The sequence below is a fragment of the Lutra lutra genome, chromosome 18 (assembly GCF_902655055.1).
Source record: "Lutra lutra chromosome 18, mLutLut1.2, whole genome shotgun sequence".
NCBI classification, from domain to species: Eukaryota; Metazoa; Chordata; class Mammalia; order Carnivora; family Mustelidae; genus Lutra; species Lutra lutra.
This window is the reverse complement of record NC_062295.1, coordinates 1395886-1419278: the sequence shown is the minus strand read 5'-3', so window position 1 is coordinate 1419278 and position 23393 is coordinate 1395886. Positions and strand designations below refer to the sequence as shown.

General features: G+C 67.7%; 7 protein-coding genes and 1 long non-coding RNA gene across 9 annotated transcripts in view; 5 read left to right on the top strand and 3 right to left on the bottom strand.

Moving 5' to 3' along the window:
• Window positions 1-5825, top strand: part of HAGH (hydroxyacylglutathione hydrolase) — a 29729-nt gene extending 23904 nt beyond the window's left edge. Inside the window, exon 9 of the transcript XR_007124232.1 lies at window positions 5694-5825. The gene's annotated coding sequence lies outside the window, so the exon portion shown is untranslated. The remainder of the gene's footprint in view (window positions 1-5693) is intronic.
• LOC125090193 (uncharacterized) lies at window positions 193-5694 on the bottom strand. The gene is made up of 3 exons (XR_007124234.1): window positions 5559-5694; window positions 918-5450; window positions 193-314 (listed from the first exon to the last, which is right to left on the bottom strand). It is a non-coding gene; the product is annotated as an uncharacterized LOC125090193 (long non-coding RNA).
• Window positions 4582-7717, top strand: IGFALS (insulin like growth factor binding protein acid labile subunit). The gene is made up of 2 exons (XM_047712690.1): window positions 4582-4675; window positions 5694-7717. Exons 1-2 carry the CDS (start codon window positions 4660-4662, stop codon window positions 7484-7486), a joined length of 1809 nt encoding a protein of 602 aa, XP_047568646.1. The 5' UTR covers window positions 4582-4659; the 3' UTR covers window positions 7487-7717.
• Window positions 7718-8527: 810 nt separating this feature from the next.
• Window positions 8528-12287, bottom strand: NUBP2 (NUBP iron-sulfur cluster assembly factor 2, cytosolic). Of its 2 annotated transcripts, XM_047712699.1 has the most exons (8): window positions 12060-12287; window positions 10780-10898; window positions 10506-10704; window positions 10006-10125; window positions 9720-9874; window positions 9510-9620; window positions 9296-9365; window positions 8528-9110 (listed from the first exon to the last, which is right to left on the bottom strand). In XM_047712699.1, exons 1-8 carry the CDS (start codon window positions 12079-12081, stop codon window positions 8965-8967), a joined length of 942 nt encoding a protein of 313 aa, XP_047568655.1. In that variant the 5' UTR covers window positions 12082-12287; the 3' UTR covers window positions 8528-8964. The 2 variants fall into 2 exon arrangements, with proteins under 2 accessions (XP_047568655.1, XP_047568654.1); XM_047712698.1 differs by lacking the exons at window positions 10006-10125; window positions 12060-12287.
• Window positions 12288-12322: 35 nt separating this feature from the next.
• On the top strand, window positions 12323-17852 carry SPSB3 (splA/ryanodine receptor domain and SOCS box containing 3). Its single transcript, XM_047712691.1, is given in 9 exon segments — window positions 12323-12582; window positions 13505-13758; window positions 16149-16332; window positions 16416-16430; window positions 16433-16537; window positions 16540-16601; window positions 16694-16796; window positions 16887-17012; window positions 17196-17852. Coding segments are annotated over 9 exon segments (1386 nt in total). The 5' UTR covers window positions 12323-12383; the 3' UTR covers window positions 17534-17852.
• A 4-nt stretch (window positions 17853-17856) lies between these two features.
• EME2 (essential meiotic structure-specific endonuclease subunit 2) lies at window positions 17857-21226 on the bottom strand. The gene is given in 10 exon segments (XM_047712692.1): window positions 17857-18370; window positions 18373-18454; window positions 18534-18723; window positions 18908-19023; window positions 19217-19310; window positions 19459-19550; window positions 20134-20223; window positions 20543-20679; window positions 20838-21102; window positions 21104-21226. Coding segments are annotated over 10 exon segments (1266 nt in total). The 3' UTR covers window positions 17857-18293.
• Window positions 21195-21888, top strand: MRPS34 (mitochondrial ribosomal protein S34). Its single transcript, XM_053447819.1, is given in 6 exon segments — window positions 21195-21314; window positions 21316-21348; window positions 21350-21400; window positions 21402-21518; window positions 21609-21653; window positions 21746-21888. Coding segments are annotated over 5 exon segments (357 nt in total). The 3' UTR covers window positions 21645-21653; window positions 21746-21888.
• On the top strand, window positions 21779-23389 carry NME3 (NME/NM23 nucleoside diphosphate kinase 3). The gene is given in 7 exon segments (XM_047714549.1): window positions 21779-21912; window positions 21983-22500; window positions 22583-22713; window positions 22807-22908; window positions 22985-23097; window positions 23173-23255; window positions 23258-23389. Coding segments are annotated over 7 exon segments (1113 nt in total). The 3' UTR covers window positions 23290-23389.
• Window positions 23390-23393: the final 4 nt, after the last annotated feature.

The following is a 23393-nucleotide window of genomic DNA, read 5'->3' as shown; positions in this document are numbered from 1 at the left end:
CGTGAGCCACGAGACCGGTCACGGTGAGTTTTAACAGAGCAAAGGGGTGTGTCGGCTTGCTGGAGCGGAAGGAGTTCCCAGCGGCAGCGTGAGGTCTGGCCGCCCCCGCCTCCGGACAGGACAGCAGGCGGTCGGAGCCGTGGACGCGGCGCGCGCTCCCGCACACGCGCGAGCCGCAGCCACGGAGACGACCAGCGCGGCCCCTGCGGGAGGACCTGCCCGTGCGTGAAGCAGGACAGAGAAAGTGGACGTGGAAAGCACCGTGTGCGGGACACGCACCTGCACAGCAGGAGGAGAGGCTTCTAGTTAAGAAACTAGAGAAGAGAGCAAACGAAACAAGGGAAGCAGAAGAAAAAGGAAAATCAGCAAAATAGAAAAAAACCCCCAAAGTTAGTTCTCTGAAAAGATCAAGAGGCTGACAAACCCGCCGTCACCGTGGCTGACACAGAACACGCACGTCAGCAGAATCCCGCAGCAGGGGACGGCGCCACTCTGCTCCCCGCACAGAACAAGCACCTGCGAGCCGGTGCTCGAGGCCAGAAGTCAGAGCCCAGCTGCTCTGGGCCGCCGAGCTGCTTCCTCCTGGAGGCCCCGGAGAGCCTCTCCCCAGCCCGGGTCCTCCTGCCAGAGGTGCCCTCGTTCCTTGGCTCCCAACGTCCCTCCCGTAGACGCCAACACCAGCAGCTGTAGGTGAAGCCCCCCTCTCCCGGCCTCCGCCCTGCCACTGTTGAGGACCTTTGTAATGACACTGGGTCTGCCTGGAAAACCCACAGTAGTCCTGCTGTCTAGGCCTGCGCCCCTTTCTGCTGTGTGTCTGGACACGGTTGTGACTATAGGGGTCAGGACGGCTGCCCCCCCCCACAAGAGCATTTTGTGGTCACAGCTTCCGAAATCACGGTGACCCACGGGATGCTCACCTCTAAAACCAGGAGCAAGGTGCGGCCGGTCTTGGCCTGGTGCTGGCCGCGCCGTGGGGCACCAGGAAGCCGCGGAAACGGCTGCAGGCCGGGAAGGAAAAAGGAGAAACATCCTTACTCACCGATGAGGCAACCCCCCACCGATGAGATGACCCCCCAAGGAGCTAATCCTAGAGACCCAGAGACACCTACAAACGCAGCGCTGGCAAGTTCATTCTGCCAGGTCCTGGGACACCAGATTAGGAAAAAGAAAATCCACTCCGTTTCCACGTGCTGGGAACAACTGTTCACGGAATGAAGAGGGTCCCGTCCACGGCGGCACCAAACTAAAGATCCTCCGAAAGTACCGCATGGAAAACAGCTCAAGATTCGTGAAGATCTAAGTCAACGGGAAGGCGCCCCACACCCCTCCACTGGAAGATCGCCGTCATCTGGTGTGAGGCACGTGGAAAGCCTGAGCCAGAGAAAAGCCAAACCAGCGGGGCAGCTTGTCAAAACCAACCTCTGCATTCTAGGAGGCAGTTCGCCTTTTTTTTTTCTTGAAGTAGGCCCTATAGCCAGTGCGGAGGCCAAGGCCGGGCTTGAACTCCCAACCCAGAGATGGAGACCCGAGGTGGCATCAAACGTCTGACGCTTCACTGACGGAGCCACCCACGTGCCCCATTTTTAAAAAAACGGCCGAGCCACAGACTGGGAAAAATGCTCCCAAATATTATACCTGATAATCCACTCTCAGAACTCAGGAGACAAGGGAAAAGCCGGCCCGCCTTGGAGAGCGCGTCCCCGGGAAGGCGGCGCTGAGAGCCGGGGCGCCAGGCGAGGACGGATGCGCAGGGCGCGCTCACACTGCGGAGTGTGCCGTGGGACGCAGGCAGCCGGCTCAGCCCCTGCGGCTCTGCAGCTCGGGGGGGATGGGCTTGAGCCCCATGCCGGGTGCAGGGGGGACTTGTAACTGTCACACCTAAACACGCATGAGCCAGCAGCTCCCCCGGAAGAATGTGCCCAAGAGGCCGGAAACCCACGTCCGCGCCGAGAGCCGTAGCTGAAGGCTCGTGACAAGGTCCTGGAAGCCCCGGACAGAAGCGCCCCTATGGCGGTGAGCTCAGCGGGTGGAAGGAGCTAGTGGCGGCCCCTCCCTGTCACCCCCCCCCCCGGGGGGCCACAGCACTGCACGTGCTCGCAGAAAGCCCGCTGGCCGGCCACGGGCAGACACGCCAGCGGGCAGGCCCCGCCGCGCTGACTGGGCCGCCGCAGGGGAGGACTTGTCCGGGCGGGTGTCGCACTCCGCAGCACCTTTCGGGAGCTCAAAGCCCAGACGGCAAAACTGAGGCAGACCAAGGAGGGAAACGTATCAAAAAGTAGCGGCCAGTCGGGAAAACGACACGCCTCACGGGCGATCGGAACAGAAACGCGCAGCAGTGCTGAGCGACCCCAGGTCAGAGCTAGAGCGGGGGATGACGTGGGGCGTGCGGGGGTCCCTTCCGCACAGACCTCAGCGCAGCCCGCCTCTCGCGGGCTCTGGTTCCGGCCCAGACGCGGGCGAGCCGCTCGCTCCGTCTAGAAGAGCGCACACGGGGCCCCGGCCGCGGAGCCAAGCTGCTCTTGGGGGGAGCCGTCTCCGCGAGGGACCAATACGTTGTCCACCTTGAGGCTGGGGGGCACAGCCCCCGACGTGCCCCATGGCGCTTCGAGAGCGTCACATTAAAGTCCACGTGCGAGAGTGGCCCAGAAACCCCCACGTTCTGAGGACTCCTGCTCGGCGCCGAGTGCCTCGGGAAACGGCGATCCAACGAACTCTTGCCAAAAACGACGGAGAGCGCGGCCAGGTGAGCCCCAGGACGGAAGGACACACTGCCCACACGCACCCCCCCAGGAAGGATGTGCATCCAGACTGACTTTAAGAACACAGATCGGACTGAGCCATCACCAGAAATCAGCAAGAGACATACATGCCCTTCACGGGACAGGACAGTCCCCCGCTGACGAGCCTCAGGGGCTGCAGTCCCACTGGCGTCTGAGAAGCATGCAACGAAAGCCAGCAGCCACTCACCTTCGGGGCTTGGGAACAGACAGGATGGCGCTGGGCTGGGCAGGGCACCCCTGGGCGCCAGGAGGTGGGGACCCGCTAACCGCTCAGAAGTCCAGCCTCACCTGCCAAGAAGACACGCACCTGGGTCCCAGCAAGTCCACAGCGGACCCACAGGCCTGCGGCACAGGGCCCCGCGGGCAGCAGGTGGGTGAGCGAGGATGTGGGGACGGCTGTGTGTCCGAGCTGCCCGAGTCCCGTGTCATACGGAAGCCAGGCCCAGGGCTCGTGTGGGACCCCCATTCACGATGATCAGAAGCACATGAAACCAGACGCCTCGGGGAGAGCCTCGGTGGCCAGGACAGGGAGGGACCCGGGGGCGGAGTGCGGGTGTTGCTATGGGGGCAGCCATGCGGGCCCAGCCGGGTTTACAGAAAGAGCCCTTCCCTCCGCACACCCTCCCTCCCGGCCCTGGCCCTGCGCAGGGCTCGAGGGAACGTGCTGAGTCGGCACCGGGGGCTGCGGTAACGCGTGTTTACCCGGTCAATTTCTGGGCGTGCACGTTCTCCGGCGGATCTATAATTTCTCAGAACAGAGGCTGAGAACCGACCTGGAAATCAATCAAAGCTCAATAAAGGGAGAGATAAAGCCGTCCCCACGCCCAGCACCGGGAGCTGTGGGCCACGCAGGGGTGAGGCAGGAGTGGGGGAATGGAGAAGCGTGCAGCGGGTCCCCCTGGCCCTCTCTGCGGGGCTGCGGACCTGCCCCCTGGCCAGGAGGTACCCTGGAGAGTCTCCCAAGGCTCCCAGAGCCCTGCCCCTCCTCTCGAGGGGAGCCTGGCTGCGCCCTCATCTGTCGGTCTCTGCCAAGGACCCCTCCCCTGGCTGTGCCCGCTGTGCCCAGGTTGGGTGGACAAGAGGGCGCAGGGCTCCCCCTGCTTGAGCAGCAAGGGGATGTGCTGGCTGTCAACCTTCTTCCTGGCCTGACCTGGGACTGATCTCAGGCCAGGCTCTGGGCAGCCATCCTGTGCAGAGCGGGCTGGTCAGGGCCCCACAGGAGCTCTGGAGGACAGCCTGGGTCCCAAAGCAGGTGGAGGCTGGTCCTGCAGCCACAAGACCCGGCGCCCAAGGCCAGGCCTCCCTCCACTCTTCCAGAGAGGGCAGTGCTAGGGAAAGCAAACACAAGGGGGCCGGGGACCCTGCCCTGGGTTCCTAGAAGAGGATGGGGGGAGGAGGGGTGACCAGACACCAGCTGACCCTGAGGTCCCAGAAGCCGAGGCTGGGCAGGGCCCCAGGGAGGCCTGATGAAGACCCCACCCAGGCTGTTAGGAAATGGGCAGGGGGAAGGAGGGGGGTGGTCAGCGTGCCAGGCCCATCTCCCACTTAACTCCCACGTGGCCGTCCGCTGAGTGGGAGGTCCCCCACAGCTGCCTGAGGGGCCCCTGCCCAGGGGGAGAGGGCCAGCCAAACCTGAAGGTGGCTTTGGTGTGAAGGCAGCCCCCCCAGCCTCTCCCCTGTGCCATCCGTTTCCTGGGCATTTGGGGCTGACACTGGGTGCCGGGCTCGGGAGGGTTAATGGCATCGGGCCAGCAGGGCTGGGCTGGGCTGGCCACAGGGCGCTGGCAGCCCCGGCAGTGGGGAAACCAGAGGACAGGAGCAGCCGGCCCCAGCAGACGCACCAGCTTGCGGCCCGCCTGTGGTCTGTTCTGCACGCGGGATGGCCCTGACTGGAGGTGAGGAGCCCCTAGGGCCCCAGCCCCTCGCTCTGGGGGTAGCCAACCCCGTGCCTCCGAGGCCCGGGGCAGCCCTGCGAGGGCCCAGCTTGGGGTGAGCTGACAACGCCGGTGCCGCCGCAGGGGCGCCTCGGGATGCGCCCTCGGACACCCTCTACCCACCTCCTGTCTGCTTCCGGGGCCAGTCCCCTCAGGCCCCCCCGGGGGACCCCTCCCTGGGCTGGACTGCTGCCCCCGCAGCCCCTCAAAGGCCCGGCACGGCCTATGCAGGTGGGTGTGGGGCGCCTCTCGCACTGCCTCTGGCCCCCCCTGGACAGCCCGCACCCTGAGGGCAGGGATGGGCCCCGACTCGGTGGGCAGCCCAGTGCGTGACGCAGGTTTTGGGGTGCCGATGGGGTGGGACTCAAGTGCCCTCTGTCCCAAGACACCCCGACCCCTGATGAGTTGGGGGTGCGGAGTCCCCATCTGCCCTGAGGCAGGCGTCGTGCTCCTCTCCTGGCACGAGTGCTGGGACATTCCTGGACCCAAGCACAGGCTCCTGGGAGCACGTGGGGGGGTGACCCCCGCCCCGGAGCCTCACTGCGGCGGCGCCCGCCCGCCCACCAGCGGCTCTCAAGGGCAGGAGCACATACCCCACTCGGGCCTCCCATCGGCCCACCTGCCAGCACGGCCCCACTCGAGTGTCCACACTGGGACGCGCACAGCCACACGGCCGAACGGCCGGGCACCCCTACCCGCAGTTCTCTTCAGAACGGGCGTCGCTACCCCAGCGGGCCTGCAGGGTGGAAAGGGCCGTCAGTTCCGAACCGGACCACGTCCCAGTTGTCCTAACTGGGGCTCTGCTTCCAAATGCGGCCGGGAGAGCGCAGCTCTGAGCTCCCACCTCTGTCCGGGCTGCCAGCACCATGGCCTCTCTTGGTCACGTGCTGTGGTCCGGGCGCGAGTTCCACGCCGCAGCGTGTGGGCAGGCGGCGGCCCTCGCCCCGGGGCTCAAGTCCTCTGGCCCCTCTCCCTGCAGGAGGCCCGGTCCTGGCCGTGCTGCTGGTCTCGTGGGCGGCGCTGGGGCCCTGCAGCCCCGAGGGAGCGGAGAACGGGGCCCCGGGGGCCGCTGAGAGCCCGCAGTGCCCGGCCGTGTGCGCCTGCGGCCACGATGACTACTCGGACCAGCTCAGCGTCTTCTGCAGCTCCCGTAACCTCACGCGGCTGCCGGACGGCATCCCGCACGGCGCCAGGGCCCTGTGGCTGGACGGCAACAACCTGTCCTCCATCCCCGCGGCCGCCTTCCGGAACCTCTCCAGCCTGGCCTTCCTCAACCTGCAGGGCAGCGGGCTGGCGAGCCTGGAGCCGGAGGCGCTGCTCGGCCTACAGCGGCTGCGCCACCTGCACCTGGAGCGGAACCAGCTGCGCGGCCTGGCGGCCCGCACCTTCCTGCACACGCCGGGCCTGGCGTCGCTCGGCCTCGGCAACAACCAGCTGGGCCGGCTGGACGACGGCCTCTTCCAGGGCCTGGCCGGCCTCTGGGACCTCAACCTCGGCTGGAACGGCCTGGCCGTGCTGCCCGACGCCGCCTTCCACGGCCTGGCCGGCCTGCGCGAGCTGGTGCTGGCGGGCAACAGACTGGCGTACCTGCAGCCCCCGCTCTTCCGCGGCCTGGCCGAGCTGCGCGAGCTGGACCTGAGCAGGAACGCCCTGCGCAGCGTCAAGGCCGACGTGTTCGTCAAGCTGCCCCGGCTGCAGAAGCTCTACCTGGAGCGCAACCTCATCGCCGCCGTGGCCCCCGGCGCCTTCCTGGGCATGAAGGCGCTGCGCTGGCTGGACCTGTCGCACAACCGCGTGAGCGGCCTCCTGGAGGACACCTTCCCCGGCCTGCTGGGCCTGCACGTCCTGCGCCTGTCGCACAACGCCCTGGCTGGCCTGCGGCCGCGCGCCTTCAAGGACCTGCACTTCCTGGAGGAGCTGCAGCTCGGCCACAACCGCCTGCGGCAGCTGCCGGACAGGGCCTTCGAGGGCCTGGGCCAGCTCGAGGTGCTGACGCTCAACGACAACCAGATCCGCGAGATCGAGGCGGGCGCCTTCGCGGGCCTCCGCAGCCTGGCGGTCATGAACCTGTCGGGGAACTGCCTGCGGACGCTGCCGCCGCAGCTCTTCCTCGGCCTGGCCCGGCTGCACAGTCTGCACCTGGAGCGCGGCTGCCTGGGCCGCCTCCGGCCGCACGCCTTCGCCGGCCTCTCGGGGCTGCGCCGCCTCTTCCTCAAGCACAACGGCATCGCGGCCGTGGACGAGCAGGGCCTGGGCGGGCTGGCCGAGCTGCAGGAGCTGGACCTCACGGCCAACCAGCTCACGCACCTGCCGGCCCAGGCGTTCCAGGGCCTGGGCAAGCTGGAGTACCTGCTGCTCTCGGGCAACCGGCTGGCAGCGCTGGCGGCCGACGCCCTGCGGCCCCTGCGCCGCGTCTTCTGGCTGGACGTGTCGCACAACCGCCTGGAGGCCCTGCCCGAGGCCGACCTGCCCCAGCTGCGCTACCTGAGCCTCCGGAACAACTCCCTGCGGACCTTCACGCCGCACGCCCCCGGCCTGGAGCGCCTGTGGCTCGAGGGCAACCCCTGGGACTGCGGCTGCCCGCTCCGGGCCCTGAGGACCCTGGCCCTACAGCAGCCCAGCGTCGTGCCGCGCTTCGTGCAGGTGGCACCGGAGGGCGACGACGGCCAGCCGCCCGCGTACGCCTACAACAACATCACCTGCGCCAGCCCCGCCGGCGTCTCGGGCCTTGACCTGCGCGACGTCGACGAGGCCCACTTTGCTCACTGCTGACGGAGGCATGGCCTGCCCTGATGTTGCCCTGGGGTCACTGCGGTGGCCTCCTCTGCTGGTGTGGGCACCGCTGCCATACAGGCCCCGGCCCCCCAGCTGTCCCTCATTAAAAGCCATCTGACAGGGCACCCGGGTGGCTCAGTGGGTTGGGCCTCTGCCTTTGGCTCAGGTCACGATCTCAGGGTCCTGGGATCGAGCCCCGCATCGGGCTCTCTGCTCGGTGGGTAGCCTGCTTCCTCCTCTCTCTCTGTCTGCCTCTCTGCCTGCTTGTGATCTCTGTCTGTCAAATAAATAAAATCTTAAAAAAAGCCACCTGACACACGTGTGTGACCACAGGAGTATAGCTCTGGGGATGGGGGGAGGAAAGCTCAGGCCCCTGCCCCCGCCCCACAGCCCACCAGCCTGTGCCAGAGGGGCAGCAGCTCCTCCTCCTGTGGTCCAGAACCCCGGCACCTCAGCTGTCCTCTTTGGCCACATTCTCAGAGGCCCTGGTCCTGGGAAGCCAGGCAGAGCCGGGCGGTCACTGCTCGTGCCCAGCGTGAATGTGGGTTCTCGCTGCCCAACCCCGGCCAACACGTCCCCCGCCCCCAGGAGCCCTTCCCCTGCCCTCTAGTTCCATGCCAGGAAACGTCTGTCCACGGCGCACCTGAACCCCCATCATCACCGCACCCCCCCCGCGGGGGGTCACCCTGTCCCTTCTGCCGACATTCCAACCTCTTCCCTTGGGGAGGGTGCCATGCCGTGCCCTGTCCCACTGCACCGCCCGGCCTCCCTGGGGCGCTGCATGTCACTCCCAGCTCTGCCCCGGCCCTGTGGCGTGGAGGGTGTGCAGGGCGACTGGGGACGGGCTGTCTGCTGCGCCAGGCTGAGCCTCCCCTGACGGCATGGATTTCTCTGCCGTCACCAAGCTCTCCACACGCTGACCCCAAGCTTGACCCAGACATTTGCAGGGCCCGCGGGCTACGCCAGCATGAGCGCACCAGCATGCCACGGCTCCGGCAGCCCCAGGACACGACGCTTCGGAAGCAGCAGACCCGTCACTGCGGCAGTGGGACACTTTTAATCGTGGGTTCCTCTGAATTTAAGTCTAACGCCTTGCAAGACGCTCCCCGCTGTCCCGGCATCGCTCACGATGGCACCGAGGATGGCGGGAGGCGCTGAGGACAGCAGATGCCCCTAGGGTTTCTCCAGACGTGTAGGTGTTGTGACCACGTGGAGCCTTGGCTGCGAACGACAGCCTAGCCGTGGGCCTGGGGGTGCACGCGCCATCACCTGAGAGTTCAGCCACTAGGACCCCACACCTTCTCCCGGGCCCTGCCACCCGCCCGCCGGGCAGAACCACCCACTGTCCGCCGCTCTACCGCCAGAGGCCCTGGAAACCCAAGATGCGGGGAAGGGCACAGAAAGAGGCCCGCACGGCCACGGCCTCTGCTTAGGTCTGAGCGTGCGCGGCCAGACGCGAGAGGGGGTTGCCTTGGTCAGGAAAGCCGAGCGGGCGCCTCGCTCAGAACCTTCTGGGCTATGGAGGAGAGCGCGGGGAAGGCGGGACTCTGAGGGAAGTCCCTGATGAAGTCTCCACCTTCCTCCAGGCTCCTGGTGAGCTCAGGGTCCAGAGGCACAGAGCCTGCGAAGGGGGAGGGCAGGGGACGGGCTGTGAGGGTGGCAGAGGGCCAGGGGCCAGCTCCCCAGGCCCAACCCACCGGGGCTCCCGCGGGCTCCCGCTCGTGCCCACCAGCCGCGGGGAGCTCAGACCCTTGGGGAGCTCAGACCCCCGGAGCAGAGTCCAAGCGGCGGCCCTGCCGTGCTCACCCAGGAAGGGGACTCCGGCGAGTCTGGCCAGCTCCGCCCCGCCTCCCTGGGAGAAGACGTTGGTGCACTCCTGGAACGCAGATGTGCGGCCCCCCTTAAGGAACTTCTCACACTCAAGAGGGACAGGTCCAGGGGTGTTCCCGCCACCCAAGGCACACCTGACCACCCCTGGGCCCCACAAGGGCTGGTGACCACTCGAGTCCCCACGACTCACTGTGCAGTGGGGACAGACGAAACCACTCATGTTCTCCACGACCCCGACCACCTGCAGCCCCGTCTTCCTACAGAAGGTCAGCTCCCGCCTCACATCCCCCACAGACACTGCCTGCGACCAGGCAACAGAGGACAGCGGTCACTGAGCGTGTCAAGAGCCGGGAATAGTGCCAGGTCCCCGGTGAGGTCGCGGATGGCGCTCGCATGGTACCTGTGGCGTGGTGACCACGAGGGCCCCCAGCGGGCCATAGGGGCGCAGCGCCTCCACAGCGGCCATGTGCTCATCAGAGGTCCCGGGGGGCGTGTCCACGACCAGGTAATCCAGCTGTCCCCAGGCCACGTCAGACACGAACTGCTTTATCAGCGCTGCAGAGACCCGGGGATCTCAGCGAGCCCCTCGCCTGCAGCCTCTGCAGGTCCCGGGTCTTCCCAACGGCCGCAGAGCAAGCCGCTCCTTACGGAGGGTGGCACGCGCACCACGTGGGCTCCACAAGCACCTCTCTCTTCCCGGATGTGGGGCCACCCCGGCCACCCGAGACTTCTGCTCAGGCCTGAGCCAGGAGCTGTGATCCCCCTGGGGAGGGGTCTGTGCCTGGACGCAGGTTCCCCTCCAGCTTCTGCAACAGGAGAGCCCGTGACCCACGGCGGCAGGTCCCGCACGCAGCCCCTCCCCCTGCCAATCACACCGCTTGGTGGGGCCCGGCGTGGCCTCAGGTCTGAGCAGAACCCTCCCCGCTCAGGGACTCGGATGGGGCCACTGACAACCCCACGGGGTCCCTCCTGCTCTTAACTCCCACGCCCGGCCTGATCGTTCCGGTGAGCAGCAGAACCGTTCTGGAAATAACTGGCTGTTGGGGTCTCTGGCTTTACCCAGTAACCCTGGGGAGGGGGCCTGAAGCTCCCGCAGGACCTTCTAACTGACTTTTTAACGGAGCACCGTGGTGACAGCTGGGGGCAGCAAGGGGGCTGGCTGTGCCGTCCCGTGCCCCGTCATTACCGTTCTTCTTGGGGCCCCTCCACACCACAGCCTCATCCGGGCTCTCCAGCAGGAAGCCCACGGACATGAGAGAGATGCTCTGCTCCTGGTCCACAAAGACGGGGACCCAGCCGCTGTCACACTGGTGCACGGCCCTGCCCTGCGCCCGAAGCATGTGGGGGATGCTGGGGCCACACAGGTCCACGTCGAGAATGCCCACCTGCAAAGAGGACGGACGTCCGCGAGGGGCAGAGCAGCGGGGCAGTCGGAGCGGGTGCCGGCGTGGGGTGCTCACCTTCTTGCCCGCGTGGCGCAGGGCCAGGGCCAGCTCCGTGGAGATGGTGCTTTTCCCGACCCCCCCCTTTCCCGAGAGGACGAGGAGGATGTGCCGGACACCTGCCAGGTTTCCAGGCTCTGGTCAGGAGAAAAGGGGAGGAGGGCAGAGAATCCCCCTCGCACCAGATGCTCTGGGAGGCTCACTCCCAGGGCTCACCAGCCCCTCCCACGCCCCCAACTCCGAGACCCGCTCCTTTGGCGTAATGGAAGCAAACACCCCCAGCTGGAAGGTCTTCCCGCGGGCCGGCCCCAAACCTGACCCGTGGCCTCCCGGCAGACGGCTGTCCCAAACCGCCCCTCTCTGCTGTGAGCACGTGTGTCGCTGCCCCCTGCAGATCACACTCCCGGGTGGGCCACAGGAAGCAGGAGGCTGCAGGGTCCCAGCTGACCCCAGTGGGAAACGGCCGTCATGACAGGCTGAGGTCCGCTGTGCTGGGGACGGCCCCTACCCCCACTCAGAGGATTCAGGTGTGATGCCCCCCAGGTGCCCAACACTCTCCTGGGGTCCCTGGTCTCCAGTTCTCAGGAGGAACGCTTAGAGCTCTAGAGACCTAGAGCTGCGGGCACGCGCGCGCACGGAGCCACCTCTCTGGCTCAGACCACGCCCCGCGCGGCCCCAGGCCCAACAGCCGCGGCTCTCTGTGGGCCGCGGACCACTCCGCCCCGGCTCTTCCTTCCAGTGAGCCTAACGTGTCCCTGAGAGACACCAGACCCACCCCTGCCACCCGCGGGGTTGCCGTCTGCACCCACACAGCCGTCAGTCCCCCTGCAACACCCTAAGTTCTTGCCTCTGACCCCGCCACGGGCCCCCCTGCCCGACCTCCCCACCGCCCTGCCCGCGAGCCTGGGTCCCTGGGGGCTCCACAAAGGCTGCCCTGGTCCCGACCCTCCTCTAGACCCTGCCTCTAGCGACGGGCGGGGACGGGGTGCGCGGGGCACCGGGCCGGCTCGCGGCAGGGCCCGGTCGCCGACGCCGGCAGCACCCCCGGGGCAGCCCGCCGCACCCGCCCGCACCCGCCCGCGCCGTGCTGGACCGCCGCTTCCTCACAGAACCGACATACGCGGCGCGCAGGCTCTAGCCGCGGCCCTGCGGCCACCAGCCCCCGACCCCAGGCCCCCCGGGCGCAGGGAGACGCGGCTGGTCCCCTCTGGGCGCCGACGACATCCCCTGAACGCCCGGGGCCGCGACCGGCCGCGGCGCACCGGCGCCGCCCGCTCCCGCCCGTTCGGAGCACTCACCCGCCGCCTCCGCCGCCGCCATCCCTCCCGCCGCGCCGCACGGCCTCCGTCCACCGGCCCAAACCCCGCCCCCCACGCAGCGCCCTCCCCCTGGCCGTCCTGACAGGCCCACTAGCGCTCCACTCAGCCAGTCACATCCCAAGTAAGGAGACGCAGCTTCCGGTGCCCGCCATGAACCGGAAGTGGACTCACTTCCGTGTCTGTCCCTGCCTCGCCCCGCGCGCGTCCAATGGGCACACGGGCCCTGTTACCGACGGCTTGAGAGGTGACCAATGGGGAGGCGGCGCCAGGACCGACAGTTCGAGCAACCTTTCGGCAGGAGGCATGTGCCGCGCGGCCCGCCCCCTGCCCGCAGCCGCGAACGGCCAGCGCCCCGCAGCGCCCAGCAGCGCCTGCCAGTGGCCGCGGGGCCAATGCGGCGCGGGGGGCGGGCTGCGGGGCGGGGATTGTTTACGTCTCGCTCCGGAGCGGAAAGTAGGTCACGGCCGCCCGGCGGAGCGCGGCGGCAACCGAGCAGTGGCAGGTGAGCGGCGGCGGGCGGCGGCCGCTGCCCCCAGGGTCCCCCGGCTCCGCAGCGCACGGCCGCCGCGCTTGCTGGCCTGACGGGAGCGCTGGCGGCGCGAGGCCCCGGCGCGCCTTTGTTCCTGCGGGCGGCGGCGCCGGGGCGCCCAGGGCTCGGCGGGCGGCCTCGCAGCAACCCCCGCGACAGCGCGCAGCCGGAGACCCGCGCGGGCCGGGCCGGGGCGCGCCGCCTGCCGTGCGCTGCTGCGGGGCGGTCACCTGCGCCTGGCGGCCGGGGACGGTGCTCGGGGAGCGGGCGGGGGGCGCTCTGGGTCGGGGGGCAGCCCCGGAAGGCGGCGTGGTCCCGGGAGAATGCGGGACGGGAAAGGCATTCCGGGAGAAGGGCGGGAGCGGGCTCGCACCCGGGCCCAGGCCCTTGCGGCTTGGAGAAGCGCGGAGGGGCGGGATGTTGCATGTTGTCTCCGTAAGGCAAGGCCGAGCCGTTTCCAGATGGATTGAGACTTGCTTCCGTTCTTAAGCTCTGTGCTTCCAGAAAGTCGGCTTGGCTGTAATGAGTGAAGTGGGAGGAGCCAGAGGAAAGGTGGCCCCGGGGATGGAGAGGGCTCAGGACTCGGTTTGGAGGTGGTGCTGGGCGTGTGAGGGTGTTCAGGGTGACTGCCATGGGTCTGGCATGAGGAACTGGGAGGTTGGAGATGCCATCTGTCAAACTGGACAACCGAGGAGGAGCCAGACGAGGTTGGAGACGCCGGAGGGAAGGCTGGGTTCCGCAGGCTGAGCTCAGTCGAGCTGAGATACGCGTTTGAGAGTCATGGGCATCTGCATGGTGTTCCTCACTCTCTGCCTGGCGCTCATCAAGGTGCCTGCATGCTGGAGGGAGGGCTGAGGGCGCGAAGAGTCCCAGAGCTCTCGTTCCGCATCCGCAGAGCTCAGGCAAGCTTGCACCTTTGGCCGGGGCCGGCATAGCTGGCTGAGGATGGAGCACAGAGCACGGGAGCACTGCCTCGTGTCTTCTCTGCTCAGAGCCTGGGTGTTCCTCCAGATCCTGTCCACCATGGCCAGGCGCCCTCGGAGCAGCAGAGCTTGGCACTTTGTCCTGAGCGCAGCCCACCGAGACGCGGATGCCCGGGCTGTGGCTCTGGCGGGGACCACTAACTGGGGCTACGACTCAGATGGGCAGGTAGGTCCTGGTGGGGGATGTGGGCGTGGCTGGACTAAGGGGCAGAGGCGCCCAGGGCGGGCAGTGTCTGAGCCAGGACTGAAAGAGAAAGATGCCCCTGAGGGCAGAGGATGGGCCAGGGAGGCCCTCCTTTTCCCTGGTCAAGGACCCATGTGGCCCTGGGGTGACAGGACCCCAGGACAGATACCACCTTCTTCTCTAGATTTTTCTCTCTGGGGCACAGAAGTTGTTTTCTTTGGTCAGTTCAACAAAAACTCCGTTCCACTTATCCAACCAGCATCCAAAAGCAGCTTGACGTGTGTGCTCCCAGACACCGTCTCTGCCCGCACGAATACATGCTGGGTGTTGTGTATGTGTACGTAGAAAGAGGACTTGGAATTTTTAGAGATCAAAACGCCCGTGCCTTCCCACACGCAGCGGCTCCAGAGCTCAGGGAGGCCAGGGGGCCCGCAAAGCAGCAGCTGGGACGCCCCTGTCGTGGCGGCCACGCTGCACAGCCGTCGTGCCTGTTGCTGGAGGTGGGCACTGCAGATGGCTCGTCAGCACGCTCAAACCAGGGCAGGGGTTCAGTTCTGCTCTGAGTCGCCTCGGCTGCTTCCGGCAGGGGTGATCCTTGGGTGACTGGGCTCTGCCGTGTCCTAGCACCCCGTGGTACTGCCCTAGCCCTGGCAGGTGTCCTGGGAGAAAGCAGTTGTCTTCTTGATAGCGTGAGGGTAGCTGAGTCCAATGGGACCGCCACCCCCGGGGGAGAACTGGAGGCAGAGTCCAGGGCCCCTTCCGAGGGCCTCCCCAAACTCCCTGCCCAGGCCAGCGAGAGGCCTCGGCCTGCATTCCTGTCGCATCGCCAGCTCCCCCAACCACGTGATCTGAGCAATCCATTCTCCCGCCAGTCTCTGCCCGGCCAGCTCATCGCTGGAAGATGCAGGTGGTGTTGGGGGCCTAGGGCACAGCATGTGACGCATGCCTGTAGCTTGTCTGTCACCTAATGGGCAGGGAGTGCTGTGTTGTGTGGGTGGGTGTGTCACCCCAGCATGTCTGACTCCAGCTCCGATGCTGGTCCTCTGGTTGGTGGTGGGCAGCTACCCCCTCCCCGCTGGGCTGCTGCGCAGGGGGCTGGTCGGGTGGACCCCGGGACTCAGGTCTGTGACCCTGGCACTTGACAAAATGGGAAGGGGATGGACGGCCTGACGAGCAGTGGGCCTGCCTTCGCTTTGAGGGAACAGCATTCTCCATAAGGGGCGGGGGGTGCTTCGGGCATTCTTCCTGTCTCTTGGTGGCATCTGTCCCTGACCACGGCTTCTGGCCTCCTGAGCTCCGTCTCCGCCATGTGGCCTCTCCGTAGCCTTGGGTGCCGAGAAACAAGGGGCAAGTTTTTCAGCTTCTAACGGGAGAAAGCGGAGCCGAGGAGCACAGCACAGGAGGGAGGGGCTGGAAAGGCCTCTTGGAAGTGCAGTCTAGGGGCAACAAGGCCGCCCCCGCTGTAGGAGACAATGGACACAACTGGGGGGTGGGCTGGCCCTGATGGGGGTGTGGGCCTTACCCTCAGAGCAGCAGAATGCTGAGGTGGACCAGGCCTTGCTCTGGGTCTGTGCAGGGACAGAGGGCATTTCGGGGGAGGAGCTCATGGAGGCCAGGAGAGCAGGGCGCAGAGGGTGGAGCCTGGCCAGGACCCCAGCCTTTGTTCTGGCCAGTGAGAGCCCAGCCCCTTGCAGGTGGGTCCAGAGGGCCCTGTCCTCAGAAGAGGAACAGCTCCGAGCACAGAAGGCATCTGTAGTGTTAGCATACCTGACTGATCTTCTGGAAGGATTTGGCTCTGGGCCATCATTGGGCTCCCAAGACGTGGAGCACACGTCACGAGGATGGGGCCCCTTGGGCAGAGGACAGGTCCCCATGGAAGGTCTTGTCGTGGCAGCACTGCACATGTGAGCACGGGACTACGGTGCCCTGGGCTCGGGGTTAGGAGCCACCCATTCTGTGGATGATCAGAGGGCCACAGCCCAGAACAGATTCAGGGGCTCTGCGGTGGGAAGGGGCCCATGTGCTCCCTGTGCAGGAAGCCAGGCTGCCTTCGTCAGGTCGAGAGCAGACTGTCCTGGGCTCCCCTGCTTCAGGACGCCTAGAGGAGGAGCTGGAGCCAGCAGCCCCACCTGACTGGTTGTCAGCGGGGTGCCCAGTGACCCCCGTTGGAGCCCTTAAACCCATTCCCAGGAAACTGGGGGAGGTGTCCGGGGCCACTGGGGGTGGCACTGGACAAGGGTGAAGAGACCCAGGGAAGGCCTTTGCGGCCGGATCTGCAGGTGCTTCCTTGGGGCATCAGTGCCGTCGACCTGCACGTGGTGACAGAGGGCAGGGGGCGCGCCAGACGGGAGCAGCTGGTCCTTCTCTCGCAGCACAGTGACTCCGATTCCGACCCTGAGTCCCCCACCCTGCCGCCGCCCATCCCCAGCGCTGTGCCTGTGACCGGGGAGTCCTTCTGTGACTGTGACGGCCAGAGCGAGGCCTCCTTCTGCAGCAGCCTGCACACGGTGCATCGCGGCAAGGACAAGGACTGCCGCTGCGGGGAGGAGGACGAGCGTGAGAACCGGGGAGGACCCAGGGTGCGGGGCATGGGGAGCCAGCCTGCTTAGCCTCCAGCCCTGGCCTCCTCCGCTCTGCAGATTTTGACGGGGTGTGGACGACCTGAATAAGTCCTCGGCCACCCTGCTGAGCTGTGACAACCGAAAGGTCAATTTCCACATGGAGTACAGCTGTGGCACGGCAGCCATCAGGGGCACCAAGGAGCTGGGGAGGGCCAGCACTTCTGGGAGATCAAGATGACCTCACCGGTCTACGGCACCGACATGGTCAGTGGCCAGCAGGTTGGTGGGGAGGGGCAGGCAGGTGTGACCCCAGGCGCCCCGGCCCAGACGCCCTCTGCCCACCTCACTCTTCCCAGATGGTGGGCATCGGCACGTCAGACGTGGACCTGGACAAGTACCACCACACGTTCTGCAGCCTGCTCGGCAGAGATGAAGACAGCTGGGGTCTCTCCTACACGGGTATGCGCGGCCCTGAGGGCAGGCAGAGGACGGGGGAGCGGGATCTCGACCCCGAGGCAGCAGGGCTCACCCCATCGCCCTGCCCCCCAGGGCTCCTCCATCACAAGGGCGATAAGATAAGCTTCTCGTCGAGGTTTGGCCAGGGCTCCATCATCGGCGTGCACCTGGACACCTGGCACGGGACGCTCACCTTCTTCAAGAACAGGAAGTGCATAGGTGAGGGCGGACATGACCTTGACCGGTGCCTGCGGGGTGTGGAACTGCAGCCCCCACCCAGGCGTCCCAGCAGGAACCTGAGGTCCTGGGTTTCCTGGAGGGTGGGGCCACACCAGGGGCGGTGGGAGTCTGCACCCCGAAGGGCCGGCCGGGGACTCAGGTGGTGACCGCCCTCCCCCGCAGGCGTGGCGGCCACCAAGCTGCAGAACAAGAAGTTCTACCCGATGGTGTGCTCCACGGCGGCCAAGAGCAGCATGAAGGTGATCCGCTCGTGCGCCAGCGCGACCTCCCTGCAGTACCTGTGCTGCCACCGCCTGCGCCAGCTGCGGCCCAACTCGGGGGACACGCTCGAGGGGCTGCCCCTGCCGCCCGGCCTCAAGCAGGTGCTGCGTCACAAGCTCGGCTGGGTCCTGAGCATGAGCTGCGGCCGCCACAAGCCCCCCGCACCATGCCCCGTGGCCACCGGCGCGAGCGTCCCCGAGCCCCGGCCCCACCCACGGAAACGCTGCCGACGGACCTGACCGCTTTCCGGGGACGCCGCCTTCCCGGGGCCTGGTGGCCGCCCTGCTCCACGCCCCTTCAGACTGGGCTCCAGAGGGCAGACTCATGCCCAGGGCGGTCTTGGCTGGTACGGGCCCCTGTGGTCCCAGGAGCATTGGCCTCTGGTGTTGTGCGGACGTGACCAGCCCGGCTGTCCCGGACCGACAGGGCCGGAGGACACGGGCAGAGGCAGCCCCCATGCTTGCTGCCGGCCCGCTCGCGTCCTTCAGCTGCTCGTGCATGTCGTCAGCCGCTGTCCCTCCTGTCCCAGGCCGAAATGACCGTAATAAACTTAGACTCAACGTGACGCCTCTGTGGTGGCCAGAGGAAGGGAGTAAGGGCCAAGGCCCGGGGCTCCCGGCTGCCCAGGGCTCTCCCCGTGTCGCGCCCAGCTGCATCACGGCGCCTGCCAGGAGAGCCAGCCCGGTTCTCTCTCCTCCCTCTGGACTATGTTTACTGCTTCTCAGAACATGCCGCCCCCAAGTCTCCCCGTGACTGGTGTTTGTTCCCCCTTCCTGACCCCAACTGTGGCCAGTATGTCCGGGACCCAGGGCAGGGAAGCTCACCCCTCCTCTCCTGCCCGTCCCCGTTACCCTAGAACGTTTTGGCCGCCCCATGCCCTCCCACCTACCCCAAGGGCAATGCCCTGTTCCCTCCCCTGCTAGCTGGGGTGGGGGTGGACCACGCTCTGTCCTGCTGGTGAGACAGAGCTCCTTCCTGTCCATAGACATAGTCAGGAGCTCAGGTCCATAGGAGCTCGGGGTTGGTGGCAGTCAGGAAGAGGCAGATGCGGCGGGAAATGTCAGGCCCAACCCTGCGGGCTGGCCAGCACCACCAGTCTTCACGGGGAGGTCCGCCAGGAGGGCCAGGCGCTCCTGCTCCGTGCTGCAGCTCGTGAACGCCTGTGGCGGGCACAGCGGTAAGCAGGGCAGCTCTTGTGGCCCTCGCTCCACAGCGCCGGCCAGGGGCTGGGGGACCCACCTGCTGCAGAAGGCGGGGGGAGGGGAAGGCGGTGACAATGGCATCAGCCACAGCAGGGCTGACCCGGCGGAACTGCCTGATCTGTCGCCACCAGACCCCCCGCAGCCCGTGCCATCTCTCGCCACAAGCGCTCGCTGGCTGCCCAGCGCCAGCCACACAGAAGGAAAAGGCACAGGAATCCCGGCCCTGCCTGCAGACGGAGAAGGATGCAAAGAAGGTTCTAGAGCCCTCACGTCTTCGGAGCACCCCGTCTTCCCAGCTCACAAAGCCCCCGGCTCTCTTTGCTCCCAAAGACACCAGGGAGATTCCACCCACCCAGGTGTTCCTGTCCCCTCCCCCAGCCACAGTCACAAGTCCGGGTGGGGGGCACGCACTTGAGCGGGCGCTGAGCAAGGGCCCTGGTGAAGGCGCATATGTGCTGAGTCAGCTCCTGCCAGGAGGCCACCAGCAGCACATCCAGTTGTGCCCGGAGCTGCAGGAGGACCAGGGCCTGAGAATGTGAGCCCACCGTGTGGGTTAGACAAGGTCACCCCTAGGGGACACCCAGCTGAGACCAACCCCACATGCTGCTCTGGGACCAAAACGGGCTGCTGGGTTTTGGAGAGCAGCCCAGGCACCAGGACCAAGGGCAGGACCAAGGGCAAGCATCCCACCCCATCCCACCTCACCTGACAGGCCCTCACCTCTTCCACCTTGGGCCAGCTGAGTGCCACTGGGGCACAGGCCACTGCTGGACTCTCTGGCTGAGGCACATCCTGGTTGCTGGGCTGTTGAGACCTGAGCAAAGGTGACCATCCCTCTGGGTCCCCACACCCCATCACTCCCCCCCCCCCCCCCCCAAGAAAGGGAATTAGCTGTGTCATAGTAAACCCTTGGGCTCCCGCATCCCAGCCAGGCCTACTAAGGGCAAGAGAGTGACTGGTACCACAGGTAGGCATCCAGCCCGATGACAGCCAGGTGGGGGCCGGTGGAGCTCTCAGGACAGACCCAGGGCACGGAGCAAGATGGGCCACAAGTCTGCAAGCCGAGATTTAACACATCTGTTTCTGCAGCTGGCAACACGGCAACTGCGTTCGCACGCAAAGAAGTCGGCCTGAGAGTGACTCAGTGGTCCGGGGGAGAGGACACAGGCTTCCTTCTACAGAGCGCAGCTGTGTGCCTCCCACAAGGCCAAGGGACCTGGGAAAGCCCCAGTGCCTTCCAGGCACCTGCAAGAGGGGACCTGAGCCCCCACCCTCCACTTCTGCCTCTGCACCCCAGCGCCCAACCGCCTAGCATTCTGTGGGTGTGTGAGAAACCGTGAACCACACACACCCAGACCCGCACACAGTCTAAGCCAACGCCCTGCCTTGTCACTCAACTTACCGAGAACCTCCCCTAACCCGGGTTTTACTCTCCAGCAGCGACCCCAGTCTGCTCCAGGCCCAGAACCCACCTGGCTTCTCTAGCTCACCCACATCTCCGCCCCGGCTGCTGCACACATCCTGTCTGGTCCCTCTCCCCTAGAGTGGGGAACAGCAGCTAGCGGAGCAGCTCCCCCAAGCTGGGGAGCCCAGCCCCTCGGCTGTGGGAAGGACTACCGCGCCCCGCCCCCGCGCACCTGGGTCAGCTGCAGGAGGCCCTGTAGAAACTCCTCCGGCTCCAGGAGCAGGAGAACCTGTTCCTCGGCAGCCCACACCTCCGAAGGCACCTGTGGGGACATGGAGAGACAGTTGCTACCCGCCCCCCACCTCCCAGGTCCCAGGGCCCTGCCTGGGCCCAGTGGCTCAGAGGCTTGTCGCCACAGCCAAGCCCAGGCCCTGGCGAGACTGCTCTACAGACAACCCTCGCCTCGTCCCCTGCCAAGTCCAAGACCAGTTCAGGTCCGCGGACACCAGCCCTGCAAGTTGCCAGCACCCCCTGAGCGCTCCAGTGGCTAGCTGACCCTCTCAAACCCCGCAGGCGTGCGTGAAGTTGCGGGAAACAAGCACTCAGGCCAGGGGTGCACTCCGCAGCCCCCGCACACTCACAGTGCGGGGACAAGGGTCCAGCTTCGTTCTGGTCCACCTGAGGCTCCTGGCCGGGCGCTGGGGTTCGATGTGGTACTCACAGCCCAGGGCGCCCAGGGCCTCCAGCAGGACGTCGGCACCAGCATCTTCCAGAAGAGCTGTGATGGGCCGCAGGGACACGGCTGTCACCACCGCCGGGCTGCGGGGAGCGGACCCCGGCCTGCGCCCGGCCGCCTCCCCGCTGGGAAACCGACCCCATTCCGGCGCAGAGGGCGGCCTCGGGGGTGCCGCCGGCGCCCCCCGGTCCCCCCCGCACCTGGGTCCAAGCGCACCGCCACGCGCCGCAGGGCCCGCTCCGGCCGCAGAGCCTCGGCCACCGCCCGGCGCTCCTCCGCCGCCGCCCTGCGCTCCTCCACCGGCCCGCGGGCCTTCGTGCCGGCGGGGCCCTCGCCGTCCGAGTCCGAGACCTCCCACGTCGGAGGCCGCAGCCGGCCCCCGCCCCGGGCCCCCGCCCGGCGCCAGCATCCCACCCGCCCGGAGCCCTCCCGCGCCATCGCTGGCCCGGCCTCCACTGGGCTTCCGGCCGCCACCCGGACGCTTTTCCGAAGGACACCGGCCGCTTCCGGCGGAGGCGAGGCTTCCGGTCGGGGCGCGGGCGAGCGGGGCGCCGACCATGGCGCGCAAGAAGGTGCGGCCGCGGCTCATCGCCGAGCTGGCCCGTCGCGTGCGGGCCCTCCGGGAGCAGCGGAACCGGCCGCGCGACTCGCAGCGCTACGCCCGGGACTACGAGACGGCTGACGCGGCCGTACTCGGGCCGCCGGCTGCCGGGTGCGCGCCTGGGCCGACGTGCGCCGTGAGAGCAGCCTGATGCAGCTGCTCAGCCCGCCTTCCGCTCTTCGGCCTGGGCCGCCTGGTCACGCGCAAGTCCTGGCTGTGGCAGCACGACGAGCCGTGCTACTGGCGCCTGACGCGCGTGCGGCCCGACTACACGGCGCAGGTGCGTGTGCGCGGGTGCCTCGGCGCCCCGGCCGCGGGGAGGGGGCGAGCACGCGCTCCGAGCCGACGCCCTGTGCGCTTGCTTTGTCAGAACCTGGAGCACGGGAAGGGCCTGGGGGCGTGCTGACCTTCAAAGGTGAGGGCGCTTGGGGGCGGCCGGGACCCTGACCCCAGCCTGCCCCGCGGTGCGCACGTGCGCTCAGCCCCGGCCTTCTTCCCCAGGGGCAGACGGAGAGCGAGGCACGGGAGATCGGGCAGGTCATGTACCACGACTGGCGGCTGGTGCCCAAGCACGAGGAGGCGGCCTTCACCGCGTTCACGCCGGCGCCGCCCGAGGACGCTTCGCGCTGCGTGCCCTACCCGCCACTCCTGCGGGCCATGATCCTAGCGGAGCGGCAGAAAAGAGGGACGCCTGCACCGAGGAGCCATGCTGAATCTGGAGCGGGACCCGAGTGCATCCCTGTGACTACCCTGCGAAACAGGGAGGCGAAGAAAAAGGCCAAGGCCACGCCAGTCTGAATGCTATGGGGAGGGCTCGGGGCCCCGCTTTGTGAACGAAGACGCCTTTACGTTGCAGCTGGGTCAGCCCCCTGGGAGCGTGGAGCCAGACCCTGCCCCCGCGCCTTTGCTCTGGGCGAGCTGGCCGCGGGGGGTGGCGGGGCTGGCAGCGCGGAGCTCCAAGCGCTGGCGCGGGTCGCCTCCCCGCTCCGTGCGGCCGCTGCCCGACTCGGCCGGGAACCGTGTGCGCGCTCGAATAAAAGCTGAACCGGCGCCCTGGGTTGTGGTTTTCTTTGCGTTTGCGGTTGGGCAGGCACAGCAGGTTTTGGGCAGGCCCGGGAGGGAGCGCCGACCCTGTGGGGTGCCTGAGCGTTGGGGCTCCCCGCGCGCCCGCCGCCCGGCCCCTTTAAACGCAGGCCCCGCCCGCCGCCGCCGCCATCATGCTGTGCCTGTTGCTGACGGTGCTCGCCCACCTCTTCCGGCAGGTGAACGGCGGCGGGCCCGGGTGGGGGTGCGGGCGGGGGAGCGGCGGGGCCTGACGCGCCCTGACCCCGCGGGCCCCCGCAGCGGGCGCCGGCGTGTACGAGCGCACCTTCCTGGCGGTGAAGCCCGACGGCGTGCAGCGGCGGCTCGTGGGCGAGATCGTGCGGCGCTTCGAGCGCAAGGGCTTCAAGCTGGTGGCGCTGAAGCTGGTGCAGGTGAGGGCGCGGGGGGGCGCGTGGGGGGGGGGGGCGGGGGGGCGGGCGGGGACCCCGGCGCGCGCGGCCCGTCCCCACCCCGGCCCGCCGCAGGCCTCGGACGAGCTGCTGCGCGAGCACTACGCCGAGCTGCGCGAGCGGCCCTTCTTCGGCCGGCTGGTGGACTACATGGGCTCGGGGCCCGTGGTGGCCATGGTGAGTGCCGGGCGCGCTGGCGGCGGGCGGGCGCGAACGAAGGCCAGTGCACTGAGACCCACCGGCTCGCGCGCAGGTGTGGCAGGGGCTGGACGTGGTACGCGCCTCGCGGGCGCTCATCGGGGCCACCGACCCGGCCGACGCAGCGCCAGGCACCATCCGCGGGGACTTTTGCGTCGAGGTCGGCAAGTAAGGCAGCCCGAGCGCGCGCCCAGTCCCCGTCACGTCCCGGCGGCCGCAGGCGCTCACGGGGCTCTCCCGCAGGAACGTGGTCCACGGCAGCGACTCGGTGGAGAGCGCCCGCAGGGAGATCGCGCTCTGGTTCCGCGGCGACGAGCTGCTGTGCTGGAGGACAGTGCCGCGCACTGGCTGTACGAGTAGCTGCGCGCGCGACCCCGCGGGCCCCTCCTATTAGCGGCCCGCCCTGGCTTCCCGCGTGAGCCAGCGTTTCTTGGGACAATAAAGTGAAGCAAGTCCTTAACGCT

Bases quoted from the DNA above. Each gene is read 5' to 3' on its own strand.
- NUBP2 (XM_047712699.1), bottom strand. From the start codon at position 12,081: ATGGCGGCGGCGGAGGCGGCGG. The intron at 10,899-12,059 runs GTGAGTGCTCCG...TCTCCTGACCAG, and splicing joins GGCGGCGGCGGAGGCGGCGG to AGCCTGGAAACCTGGCAGGT. The intron at 9,621-9,719 runs GTACCATGCGAG...GCCTGGTCGCAG, and splicing joins TCGTGGTCACCACGCCACAG to GCAGTGTCTGTGGGGGATGT.